The sequence below is a fragment of the Cannabis sativa genome, chromosome 3 (assembly GCF_029168945.1).
Source record: "Cannabis sativa cultivar Pink pepper isolate KNU-18-1 chromosome 3, ASM2916894v1, whole genome shotgun sequence".
NCBI classification, from domain to species: Eukaryota; Viridiplantae; Streptophyta; class Magnoliopsida; order Rosales; family Cannabaceae; genus Cannabis; species Cannabis sativa.
In genome coordinates, this window is record NC_083603.1 from 14,758,150 (window position 1) to 14,771,698 (window position 13,549).

Sequence of the window (13,549 nt, forward strand, 5' to 3'; positions counted from 1 at the left end):
GTGAATGTGATTGTGATGGAGTTCTTGCATCCCTTACAGATGTAGCTAAATGATACCTCCTTTTGATAGTATAAATACTAGATGGAGAGTGATGCCAAATTAGTCTATCCTCAAGTGCGTAGAGGCTTACAGGTATTTGTAGAATGTGATCAATATCAATGCTTAAGAAGTGTTGCTGAAGAGCAGTGAAACTCCAAGTACAATCCTGAGAAGTTAGATCGGAAACACGCAAATTATAGTCAGCATTGATGACACCAAAAGGCTTAAAGTCGGTATACCCAAGGTGCTAAGGATTGAGCATGAATACAACGCCATGTACACGAGGGGTTATTACCCAATTGAGCATGAAGAAAGCCTGTACGGCTAAAATAACAGTGAGAGAGAATATGATATAAAAGGGAGTCGGGTTTATCAAACATACGTCAAGCATGTTTAGCGAAGAGAGCCTGGTTAAAATTAACAAAAGATTTGAAACCAAGACCTCTCGCTTGCTTGCTGCGACAAAGATAATTTCATCTCTTCTAATGGATACAATGACCCTTAGCTTTGAATCCTCACCAAAAGCGAGCCATCATACTTTCAACACTGGTGCAAAAAGAAGTAAGAAGTTTGAAACAACTCATAGCATATGTTGGAATTGATTAGACCTCAACCTTGAGGAAGGATTTCTTTTCCCCAATAGAGAAGAGCTTCTCTTGTCAGGCTGTAAGAAGCTTCCATATTCGACTTTTGATAACATTGAAGGCTTCATTCTTATAATGGCTTGTAAATGAGGGCAAACCCAAGTATTTCTCATGACAAGATTGGATAGGCATTCCCAAAAGGAGGTGAAAAGCATTTTGATCAGCAATAGAAGTACTGGGAGAGAAGAACATGACAGATTTGTCATAGTTAATGAGTTGACCCAAAGCTCTGTTATAAAGATCTAAAGTATTTTTAATAGCAGCAAGTGAGCGGGCATCCGTACGAGAGAAGAGGAGGTTATCATCTACAAAGAGGAGATGAGAAACCTTAAGAGCGTGCTTGGTAATACCTAAACTAGTGAGCATACCCCACTGTTCTTAAGATTGGAGAAGCAGAGAAAACGCTTCAGCACATATGAGAAAGATATATGGAGAAAGAGGGTTTCTCTGTCTAATACCTCTCTTTGGTTGGAGATTTCCAGTAACATGGCCATTGATAAGGAAAGAGTAATTGGATGAACAGATGCAACACATAATAAGCTCAATAACACCATGACCGAAACCCATCTTTAACAAAACTCGCTCCACAAAATGCCATTCAACTCTGTCAAAAGCTTTGCTTATATCAAGTTTAAAAGCTACATAACTTATTCTGCCTCTTATTTTGTTTCGAAGACAGTGGAGTAACTCAAAAGCAACCAAAATATTATCAGTGATCAAACGATCAGAGATGAATGCACTCTGAAATTCATAAATAACTAAGTGCAGAAAAGGCTTCAATCGGAGTATAGTACTCCAATTATTAGTGAAGAACATGACAAGCATGCCATCGGGTCCAAGACTTTTTTCGCTTCCCATACTATGAAGGGCAGTAAGGACCTCCTCACTAGTGAAAGGTTGATGTAGCAAGTTGTTCATTGCAGGCGATATGGTTGCAGGGATGGTATCCAAAGTAAGATCAATAGTAGAAGTGTTAACACCATTACTGTCAAACATGTTGGTGAAATAGGAATGGATTTGGTCAGTGATACCTTGAAGATTTGAGACAAAATTCCCATTGCTAGTCTGTATCTTTTTTATATGATTATTAACTTTGCATCCAGAGGCTCGAGAATGAAAAAACTTTGTATAAGCATCGCCGACTTTCAACCAATTAATGTGAGATCGTTGGTGCCAGTATGTCTCTTCTTTCTCAAGAAGATCGTCCAAAATTTTCCCAGATTGGTGGAGCTCCAAAAAAAAAATAGCATTTGAAAGATCCAAGTTTCTAAGATCAGTAACTTGTTTTTGAGCTTTGGTTATATTCCTCTTCATATTCCTATATTTTTTAGTGTGCCAAGATTGAAGATGGGAAGAAATCGTCTGAACATTGTTAACAACCTGGTGGAGCAGATGTTGTTCAGAGGAATTCCAGTGGCGAGTAACGATATCTTTACATTCGAGATCATTTAACCACAAGGCTTCATATCTGAATCTAGATCTTTGTTTTGGATTCGGAGCAGTAGCATGGGTGGTAGAGAGTTCAACTTTAAGAGCTCTATGATCTGAGGAATAATAGTCTAGGTGATGAAGACAAGTAGAAAGGAAAGTTTGCTTCCAAGTGAGATTAACAAATCCATAATCAAGATACTCCTTGATATTTAAAGTACCAAGTGCTCTATTGTTACAAGTGAAAATATTATCAGAGTGGTCAAGACGAGTGAGATTTCCATAGTTAATAGCAAGATGGAAATTATTATCTACAACGGACAAGAAATATTGTTTACCTCCCTGAGTTTTTACCATGCTTGCTCCCCATAAATCTGCATGGATGTATTCCAGAACTGCTTTGGCTCTGTAGTTGCTATTTGAGAACTTGATCCTATGTTGTTTTCCCTAAACACAAATCTCACAGAAAGGCAGATTAGCATGATTATAATCTTTTAGCAAACCTTGTTTAGATAGCTCAACTAAACCTTGTTCACCAATGTGTCCTAATCTGGCATGCCGCAATTTCGATTCTGCATTGCCCTTGTCAACATCAGATGCTTGAGCTAGTGTTATAGTTTTACCATCAAGATAATATAATCCATGTCTCTTGGTTCCTTTCAGTACTAGCAGTGAACCCTTAGTAATTATGATTACTCATTTACTTGTCTTGTAATCACATCCTTCATCATCTAAGGTTCCTAAAGAAATTAAATTTCTTTTCAAATCTGGAATGTGTCTAACCTTGTGTAAAGTTTTGAAAGTCCCATCAAAACTTTTGATGACGATTGAACCAATGCCAACAAAACTATACTTGTGGTCATTTCCCATTACAACACTACCACCATTTATCTCTGAGTAATCTATGAACCAATCTCTATTGGGACTCATGTGATAGGTGCACCCACTGTCCAAGATCCAATCATCTTGATCTTTCAAATAAGAACTGGTACAAACATCTCCATTTGTCTTAATTGCATCTTTATTTTCATTGTTAATAACTACAAATACATCTCCATCAAAATCATCAATTACTGCATTCGAGTCATTGCTGTTGTCATCTTCTTCTTTATCCTTCTTCTTCTTTCTTTTATCTTTTAAGTCCCAACAACTTCTGATCAAGTGTCCAACTTTACCACAGTAATGACACTTCCTAGTTTCCCTAGGCCTTGGCTTTGATCTTGAGTTCCATCTGAATTTTGAACTTCCTCTTCTTGGTAATCTCCCTCGAGCCATCAAAGCTTCATCTGTCTTTGATTCTTGTCTTGCAACTTTTTGCTAATTCAACTCAGCATCTCTTGATATGAGTGTGCTCATAACATCTTCCAAAGTCAAGGTGTCCCTGTTATACATAATAACAATCCTCATTTCTTTAAATTGATTAGGCAAAGCATTGAGTAAAATAACAGCTTGATCCTCTTCTTTTATGGTTTCACTCATATTAGTAAGAGCTAACACAATTTTATTCAGTTCATCAAGGTTTTGATCTAATGTGTTAGTAGCATTAATTTTAAACCCATAATACTTCCCTTTCAAGAAGATCTTAGTTGCAGTAGATCGAGCCATGTACAACTGGTTGTGTTTGCTCCGAATTTCAAGAGTTGTCTTCTCTCCAATAACTTGTTCCAATACATTGTCTGCAAGGTTCATGAGAATGGTTGATCTTGCTTGCTTCATGATGGTTTCTGAATCTTTCTTCTTGGTTTCATCTAAAGCATGCTCAGTCTTCTCGGAAGACTCCTCCAATGCTGAATCCAATTTCTTATATCAGTATGGCTAACATCTTCTCCTTCTAGAGACTGAAGTCTCCAGTACCATCAAACCTCTCTAGATCGAACCTGGTTGATGATGAAGCCATAGCAGTAGCTTTCTTGATCCTTGATCACAGAGTTTGAGTTCTTGAAACCTTAGAGTTCTTCCCCTGAGCTATGATGCCACTGTTGTGATTAAACAACACAAACTCAAACTAAAACAATGATAAAATACTTAGCAAACCAGTTTGCTAACAAACAACAAAAATTGAGAAAGATAAAAACCAAAAAATTAAGAGAGCAAACACAAGAAACTTATCCTGGTTTGGATCTCAATTTGAGTCCTACTCCAACTTTCCGCCAAGGAGTTTCTCCACTATGAATCAACTTGGTACAAACACCAATTGTTTTATAGAATCACCAAGAACAATCTAAGACAGACATGGCTCTTCGACACTCAAAACTTAAGCTCCTTAACCCATCACAACACCATGATCTTCAGCCAATCTCAGTCTTGATCATCTTCCATTCTCTCTCTCTCTCTCTCTCTCTCTCTCTCTCTCTCTCTCTCTCTCTAAGTCTTATTCCTCTTACTTGAATGAATAGAAAGATGAGCTTTATATATGTTAGTGGTTGACAATCCCAGCACTTAACAGCTCAAGAAACTAACCCTAACAACCATAACAGACTTTCCAATTTGGGAAAGGTTGTAACTAAAAAACAGTTAAAAAAAAATCAGGTTTAGTTTTTAATGGATTATATTCCACAGGAAGTTTGCTCTGATCATTGTTATTGCATGGTGAAGTAGGTAAAAATTGGGAATGTGGGAATTAAACTTTTAGGTTCTTAAATTTCTAGATGGATCATTCTCAATTTAAAGAAACTATTATTCGGAATTGGGATCAGAAAATAGCGGGAAATGGTCTAAATTATGTTATGGGAAAATAAATAGACTGAAACATTGTTTAAAAAAGTTAAGTAGAAGGGAGCTTAGGGATATTCTGCTGGAATATATGTAATATCTTGAAAATTTAGTTATGATTATTTAAGCATATTTTATCAAACATGAAATCTCATATGTCAGAGCAATTGATGAGTAAGATTATGATATTACTAGTTTTAGTGTGAGAAATTAAGCCTATATTTAGAAATAGGTAAATTAGACGTATTTTATTAATTACGGAGAATTTATTAGATTATATGTGTAATATATATGTTATATGTGAAATAAAATATTTTCAAGGCCAACAACAATAGAAACTTGATTGTTTGGCCAGAAATTAAGCCTATAATTTATGTATAGAAAATGGTAATACTAATAAACTACTGGAATAAGTTACAAGTCCTAGGAGGTAACCAAAGTAGATTTTGGATATTGTTCTAAATCCATGTGCTTAAGGCATCTTATAAATATACTTACCAATCTAGCCATCCATCTCTACTCCATTGCGTATTATGTTTTTAAGATGTTATTTGTTCATTTAGAATCAATTATTGGCCTAGTTAACCAAATATGTGATAATAACGCATCAGGACTACAATTGGTGATCGAAAACGATAAGTGTCATTCTCTTCTAAATCTTATGAGAAAGATCGGTGAAAACCATTTTAACCATTTTCAATTCACCCCAAGAAACAAAGTTTAAGAAATGGTGGTGAAAGAAGTCAGAAAAGAATTGTTCAAAATGCCTCATAGTTGTTCCAATGCTTTACTAAAGTACTTTGCCTCTACCATAGACACAGAAAGTTATGGTTGAGTTAGTTGAGTAAAAGATGATCAAAGATGATATGATCAATTCACTGCAACCTCAGCAGACAAGTGAATGGGGCTGTTGTTGGACTTAGAGTTGGAGTTGGAGTTGGAGTTGGACTCTGACACACTCTTAAGAACCTCCACAGCTTCCTTCACTTTGGTAACCAATGAGTCTGGTGACTCCAGCAATAGCAGCAGCTCTGCATTGTCCATATCCAGAAGCATTCCAGTGATTTTCGAAGCCAGATCCGGCTGTGCATATACAACACAAACATTCAACAATTCAACACTCTTTCATTTCACAAAGAAGAGTATGTAAAAGTGAAAGTAAAGTTTATTATACCTGGTATTTGCTGACCATTGGAAAGAGACGATCTCCAAGCATACGCTTCTGATTCTGAGGAGAAGCAGCAGAGAGCATGCTGCTCAAAATTTCTAGCCCTTGAGGATGATGAAGATGGGATGAGAATCCAGATGATCCCCTGTTAGTGTCTCTTACACGCCCATTTGGCAAATATTTTGATTGCCCATTACGCTGCCACATGTAATATTGGATTACATTAATGGAATTGATTAATTAACTGATCAAGAAAAAAGAAAGAAAAAGTAAGCAAACCTGCTGATTAGTTGAATCTTTTGGATACATCAATGGCAGCTGTTGTTGCAAGTGTGACACACTCGGAAGAATGTGTCCATTCATCCTACCCCTGTTTGGCCTGTGGTGTCTACAAGCATTTGGATGAATCTGCAAGTGTGCATTATAAACAGTGGAATAATTTGAGATTAAATATCAACAAACACACCACAGTATAATCATTTAAGGTAATTAAGTTGCACTTACAGGAAGTGGTGATGGTGGCTGGAAGGGGGGTCTGGATGAAGTAGCAAAACCATTAACCCTCCAATCTGGTCTGAAACCTGGAGATGGATATAGTAACCCTGGCCCAGAAGGCACTTGCGGAACAACACCAGAAGGAGGAGCAGAGTAGTAGAAAGGAGAATACCCTCCAGCAGTGCCAACAGAAGCTGAAGGTGCAGATAGTCCTGACAGACGATGCATATGGTGAAGCTGCTGCAGGTGGGCTTGTCTATCCTCCTTTCTCTGAGCAATAGACACGTATAAAGGTTTCCGATGAAACATTGACCCTGTGAGAAATTCGTCAACAATAAAATCTCAGTAATGGTGGGGTTTCCTTTCTAAAAACTCTAGTCTCACTGCACTCAACTTACCATTGAAAGTATTAACAGCACTGTAGGCCTCTTCAGGAGTAGAGAAGCAAACAAACCCGAACCCTTTGTTAATTCCTTTGTCATTCGTCATTAATTTTACAGAGGTTATAGTACCACACTGACTAAAGTGTTCTTTCAGCTCTTCCTCAGTCACATCATCATCGATATTCTTTATGTACACGTTAGAGTTCTGTTTACAGAAACAATATGATTAGAACAAAGCTATAAACAGGTAAGAGAGAACAGCTAGGAGGGAACTTACCTTGTACTTCTTAATTTTCTCTTTGCGTTTTTCCTCGTATTGATGTTTCAGAATTTGCTTGCGCTCTACTGCTTTCTGTGCTCTTGCAACATACAGAATCTGGGAGCCTTTTCAATGTAAAACAGAAAAGAGTTAAATATAAAATGCATTTTGCAGAGCTGGATTGCAGAAAATTGCAAGTAATTTACCTAATTCTGAACCATTCATGCCTTCTACCGCTCGTTTAGCATCATCTGGGTTATCGTAATTCACAAAAACAAAGCCTCTGGGCTTCCCACTCTCATTCTTTGCAATAGCCAAGCTACTAATATTTCCAAATACTGAGAATTTCTCTCTCAGAAGCTCTTCATTAACAGATGGGTCCAAGTTTTTAACGTACAGATTTGTAAATTTAACATCACTGGTCTTCATTCTTTCATACTTCCCGATAAACTTGGATACAAATCTGTACACCATGAAAAGAAGTATTGTAATTCAGCAATTAATTCAATAACAAAATAAGTTGTTCATGATCATCCATCTTTGATTTTTATTTTAATATTCATTCAATTAAGTAGTAATATATAGCACTTACAGTTGCTTATCGCCAATAGTGGTTCCATTCATGCTCTGAATAGCAGCAACTGCAGAGTCCTCATTGTCGAATTGAACAAAGCCATGTCCTTTGCTTTTTCCATCATCATACTTGTTCACTTTACAACTTAAAATGTATCCAAATTTGCTAAACAAGTCTTGAAGACGCACGTTATCAATGGACTCGCACAAGTTCTGCCAATAGAATACAAAAGTGAGTAGTTTTCATTAGCAGAGATGACCTTTATACAATATTATATATAATTGGTAATTTCTTATTATATAGGAATAAATTATGTACCTTCACAAACACATTCCCTATCCCACTCTTTCTTGAACCAGGATCACGATTTGCCCACATAACTCTGATCTGTTTCCCATTCAGCAAGCTGTGATTTTTCGTTGTAATAGCCTGAAGTGCTGAAAATGACAATACAAAGAGATACTGTCATGACTGAACAAACATTCCAAAACATGCACGTAAACTTTGTTATAATATCTGAATTTGGTAACATATTATAATTCAACATTATAACCTATGTAATTATTATAAGTTATACATTACAAAACTATGAATCTTGATTCCAAAATGCAAGCATTGAATTTAAATCCATTAATAAACAATTAACTCGAGTAAAGAAACATCTTATTTTCTTACCAAAAAATAAACTAATAATAATTGTTAAATTTCTGTCCTTCAAAGAAAAAAAAAATCTTTATTTGACAAATATAGTTGATGAAGGCGGAAGAATAATTGAATATACATATATAATTATTTTATTCTAGGTTACCCATTAAGAACCTATGAATCTTGATACCAATGCAACCAGATAATTCATAATATATATATAATCAATTAACTCAATTTAAAGAATCCTACTCTTTCATTTTGACAAATAAACTAATTTAACTACATAAAGAGTACATTAAGACCACTAGAAGAAATTAATTGATCTAAATCTTCTGTCTTTTCTAAAATTAAAATTGATTCAATTGATATATCAACCAAAAAGAACAACTTATATTATAATACATGATTCTTGAAACAAAAGAATTCAATAATATTTTCATGGTATAAATAACAAGAACAAAATATCAAATGCGAATCAAGATCGGAGATTTTACTAAATACATAAAAAAAAAAAAAAAAAAAAAAAGAAGAATGTACAAACCATCTTTGGCGTTAAGAAAGTTGGTGTAGCCATAGCGGAGAGAGCGACCAGTTTGAGAGTCCCTACAGACTCGAACAGAGACCATACTCGGGAAATCTTTGAAAATCTCCTTCAGATGGTCTTCGGTAGCGTCCGGTGGAAGATCTCCGACGTACAACGCAATTGGCGGTGTGGTGACAATCGGAGCTGCCGCCATTATTGCACTCGTAATTTCCACGGAGAAATCGTTCGATATTGCAGAGAGAGAGAGAGGAAAAGAAAGAAAGAATCGTCAACTGAGTCCGTACAATCTCAAGCAGAGAGAGAAAGAGAATCAGAGTGAGAAAGAGAGAAGAGAGTCTGTTAAGTTTTGTTGAGGAGAAATGAGGATGGTGTTATATGATTTTGCATGGACACTGGGGGGAGGTGGTTAAGGCCGTTCACAACAACATCACACATTTCCTACGTACTACGCGCCTTTTCAGCGCGTGTCTTATAACCCCACACCACACAACACATTCCTATTCTACTTGTGTCCACTGCCGCGCGTCAACTTTCTTTCCGGTACTCGCTTAAGTAGAATATCGTAATAATACGTATCTATTAATTTTTACTTAATGTTTTACTTGAATATTTTCATGTATTGTTAGTTAATGTGGTTTAAATGATAATATTAAATTGTAGTGAAAAAAAATACAAGCAACTTATAGATGAATAATTGTCTCATTGTTGTTAGCTGAAAATAGATTTCTCTTGTTTATTTTGCTTATTAAAAAAAAGAATTAAAAATCCAAGACCTGTTTTTGTGTCAAGAAGCCTAAACGATGGTGTTCTTTAGTCTTATATTGGTACAAATTGTTAAGTTTTTTTTAGTACTACTACTATAGTGATGTAGACATTGCAATTTTTTTTTTTATATATATATATATATATTTTACTGCTTTTACGTTTTTGAGAAAAAATTACCCTTTGAACATTCTCATTTATTAAATAAGAAATTAGATTATGTATTTTTGTTAGAATTTAAAATAAAGTAAATGAAGTTCTATGGCAATGACAAAAGTATTATGACAAGACTTAGTATATTTTATATATATATTCATATTAAAAATTACTTTTAAGTTTGGAATATTAAAAAAATAATAAAAGATTAACTTTAGGATACTATTTTGTATCATTTAGAAAAATAAGGTTCGTTTGATTACATCGTATTGTATTGTATAATATTATATATTTTTATGTAAAATTATATATGGTATTGACTTTTATGAGCACCTAAATATATAATACTTTAGTATAAATTAAAATTTAACATAGTATTATGATATATAATCTAATTTAATATAACATAATACAATACAATACAATCTAATATAACGTAACAAACGAGTCTTAAAAATTTTAATTTATCATTTAACAAAATAGATGATCCATCCTATAACTTTAAGTCCAAAATAATATTCTTTGTTTTTCCACAAGGTGCCAATGTTCCTTCTAAGTGTATTTAGTTCGTACTGTACTAATTAGGTTAATTAGTTCCCTTCAGAAAAACAATTTGTTAGTTGAAAGAATTTCCACCAAATATATATGGTTACCATTGTACATGGTGATTCCTGTCACTGTGGTCTTCCCTTCAATACAAAATGTTTTCGTTTTATATTTTGTAAATAAAAAAATAATAATATTATTTTATGTACTTGAATTATTATTATATTGTGAAACCTTTTATAAAAATAATGTTGAATATATTATTTAATTTCGTTTTTTAGATCTTAATTTGATTTAAATTGTTTTAAATATAAATTATTTTAAAGAAAAAACAATAAATCAATTTTATTCATTTTCTCTAATAATTTTAATTCAAATTTATCTCGAAAGGATTATTTTTAATATTAGAGCACTTTTATAAAAAAAATTATTTTACCTTTTTATAGAAATATATACATATTAACAATTATTTTTTAATATTATTCAAATGGCTTATTACTCAAACAACTATTCCTTTCTAATTCAATCTTAGAATTTTGAGATTTTTACACAAAATAGCTAAAATGATACTTTTCTTTTTATAGTTTTACTTGGATAATAATTTATTGGGTCCTTCTATAATAAACACCTTAAAAGAGATCTATTGATGCACTTCTTATTGAAATTTGAGAAAATTTTTTAGTTTAATTTTTTTAATGGTCGTCTATATTATAGTTATTTAAGATATTCTCTAAAATTTTGAGAGATTAAAAAAAATTTAACACGCCGAAAATTGAGTTCAAATAGTATGTTACATGCGAGATTCTTTTATTTTATACGCATGTGAAATAGACTGTTTGAATTTTATTTTTGACTTATTAAATATTTTTAAATTTTTTAAAATTTTGCAGGATGTCCTAAATAATTACAACGTAGACGATCATGAAAAAAATTAGACTAAATTATTTTTTCAGATGCTGAAAGAGATAGGGTATGTATTAGTAGACTCCTTTTAAGAAGTGTGCATTGTAGAATTTTTCTAATATATTAATTTACATATTTTTTTAAGGGGTTTTTTCATTAGTGTACAACAAAAACAATTATATTACAAAAAATGTGTAAAAAAACACAATTTTAAAAATGTACACATTTGAAAATATATTTACAAAAATTCATACATATTTTTAATTAAATTATAATAGATATATTAATGATTCAACTTTCTATATTTATATTTGTATAACTATTTTTTATGACTAATTGATATGGTATTAATGAATAAGCCTACTAATTAACAAAATTTATATATTAATAATTAAAAAACATAATAAGATTCTAATTATAAACAATAATATTTAAAATATACAGATGTAATATTTTAAATATAAGATAAAAAAATAATTAACGATTAAAAATAATAAACAGTTTTAAATTAATAATAAAAAGTGAAAAAAATACATTAAAAAAATAAACAAAAACAACTCATCAAGTTTAACAAAAACATATATAAATTAAAAAAAAAATACTAAAAACAAATAAACAATATTAAAAAAATATTACAACACGATACACAACAAAACATAATAAAAAAAACCACAAAACAACAAAAGAAAAAAACAACTAACAAAGATAAAAATACCAAAAAAAAGACATTTATAGATGGAGCATGAATAATTCTTCCACCAAAAAAATAAATTAAAAAAATAAACAAAAACAACCCATCAAGATTAACAAAAACATATATAAATTTGAAAAAAAAAAACACTAAAAATAAATAAACAATATTAAAAAAATATTACAATGCGATACACAACAAAACATAATAAGAAACACCACAAAAAAAAAAAACAAAAGAAAAAAAACAACTAACAAAGATAAAAATACCAAAAAAAAAAAAAGACATTTATAGATGAAGCATGAATAATTCTTCCACTAAAAAAATACATTAAAAAAATAAACAAAAACAACCCATCAAGTTTAACAAAAGCATATATAAATTTAAAAAAAAAACACTAAAAACATATAAGCAATATTAAAAAAATATTACAATACCATACACAACAAAACATAATAAGAAAATAGTTATACAAATAGTTATACAAATCTAAATATAGAAAGTTGAATCATTAATATATCTATTATAATTTAATTAAGAATTTGTATGTAATTTTGTAAATATGTTTTCAAATATGTGAATTTTTAAAATTGTATTTTTTTGCACATTTTTTGTAATTATTTAAAAAAATGTACACATTTATGTAAAATGCCCTTTTTTTAATTATATTTTTACAGAACAACCTCTTAAAATAACATACTACAAATATAAAAGCAACATGAAAACAACATGGTATAGTGTTGTTATTTAAACAATTAATGAAATGAAAAATGTCTTTATGTTTGTAAAAAAATATCCAAATTCGTAAAAATATGAAAAAAAAAATATACATGTATTTTTGTAATATTTTTGTTTTTTTTTTAATATTTATGAAATAATTCTTAAAAATTATGGCTAAAAAAATTATACATTTAAATCATAAATGTTTTTAAAATATATCTATGGAGAATCGAAAAGTAAAGGCTAATTAGGATTTTTGCTTTTCAAACTTTGACATGTATCAAATCATACGCCTGAACTGTTAAAAATTCTCCTTGAATCATTGAGATTGTTAGATTAAGGACTTTTGTCCAATTTTAATTTGGTAAGTTTAATATGGATGAAAGTTGATGAAACATGATTTAGTACATGTTAAAGTTCAAGGAATATAATTTGGTATACATTAAAGTGAATTAATAAAATTTAATAAAATTAGACAAATATCCTTAAATCTAACAATCTCTATAGTTTAAAGAAAAATTAAATAATAACAACTAAAAAAATTCAAGAACATAATTTATTACATGTAAAAATTTTAAAAATAAAAATTATAATTAGCCAAAATAAATATCAGACACTTTTTCTCTCCAATAAAATTTATTCTATCTAACATCTTCTAATTGAAAGAAAAAGTAAATTATATTTCAATCAAAACTCAGCATTTTTCTTATCTCCAACAAAAAAGAAATAAATAAATAAATAAAAGCTCAGCATTTATTTTTTTGTTTTTTTTTTATGGAACTCAGCATTTTTCAATCAATGCTTTTTAGTTCAAGGCAATTGTGTGGACCCAAACACCGTGAAGACTACTTCCAAATTTAAATTAAAATGCTTGCAA

General features: G+C 31.3%; 1 protein-coding gene across 1 annotated transcript; it reads right to left on the reverse strand.

The window, feature by feature from the left end:
* Nucleotides 1-5,446: 5,446 nt before the first annotated feature.
* On the reverse strand, nucleotides 5,447-9,388 carry LOC115711430 (polyadenylate-binding protein 7). The gene is made up of 10 exons (XM_030639768.2): nucleotides 8,892-9,388; nucleotides 8,021-8,139; nucleotides 7,721-7,914; nucleotides 7,335-7,591; nucleotides 7,147-7,253; nucleotides 6,885-7,074; nucleotides 6,496-6,800; nucleotides 6,271-6,399; nucleotides 5,998-6,189; nucleotides 5,447-5,906 (listed from the first exon to the last, which is right to left on the reverse strand). Exons 1-10 carry the CDS (start codon nucleotides 9,085-9,087, stop codon nucleotides 5,694-5,696), a joined length of 1,902 nt encoding a protein of 633 aa, XP_030495628.1. The 5' UTR covers nucleotides 9,088-9,388; the 3' UTR covers nucleotides 5,447-5,693.
* Nucleotides 9,389-13,549: the final 4,161 nt, after the last annotated feature.

Excerpts from the sequence above, each read along its gene's own strand:
- LOC115711430 (XM_030639768.2), bottom strand. The coding sequence starts at position 9,087 with ATGGCGGCAGCTCCGATTGTCACCACACCGCCAATTGCGTTGTACGTC. Across the intron at positions 7,915-8,020 it reads TAGGGAATGTGTTTGTGAAG|AACTTGTGCGAGTCCATTGA; the intron begins GTACATAATTTA and ends TTCTATTGGCAG. Across the intron at positions 5,907-5,997 it reads CAATGGTCAGCAAATACCAG|CCGGATCTGGCTTCGAAAAT; the intron begins GTATAATAAACT and ends GTATATGCACAG.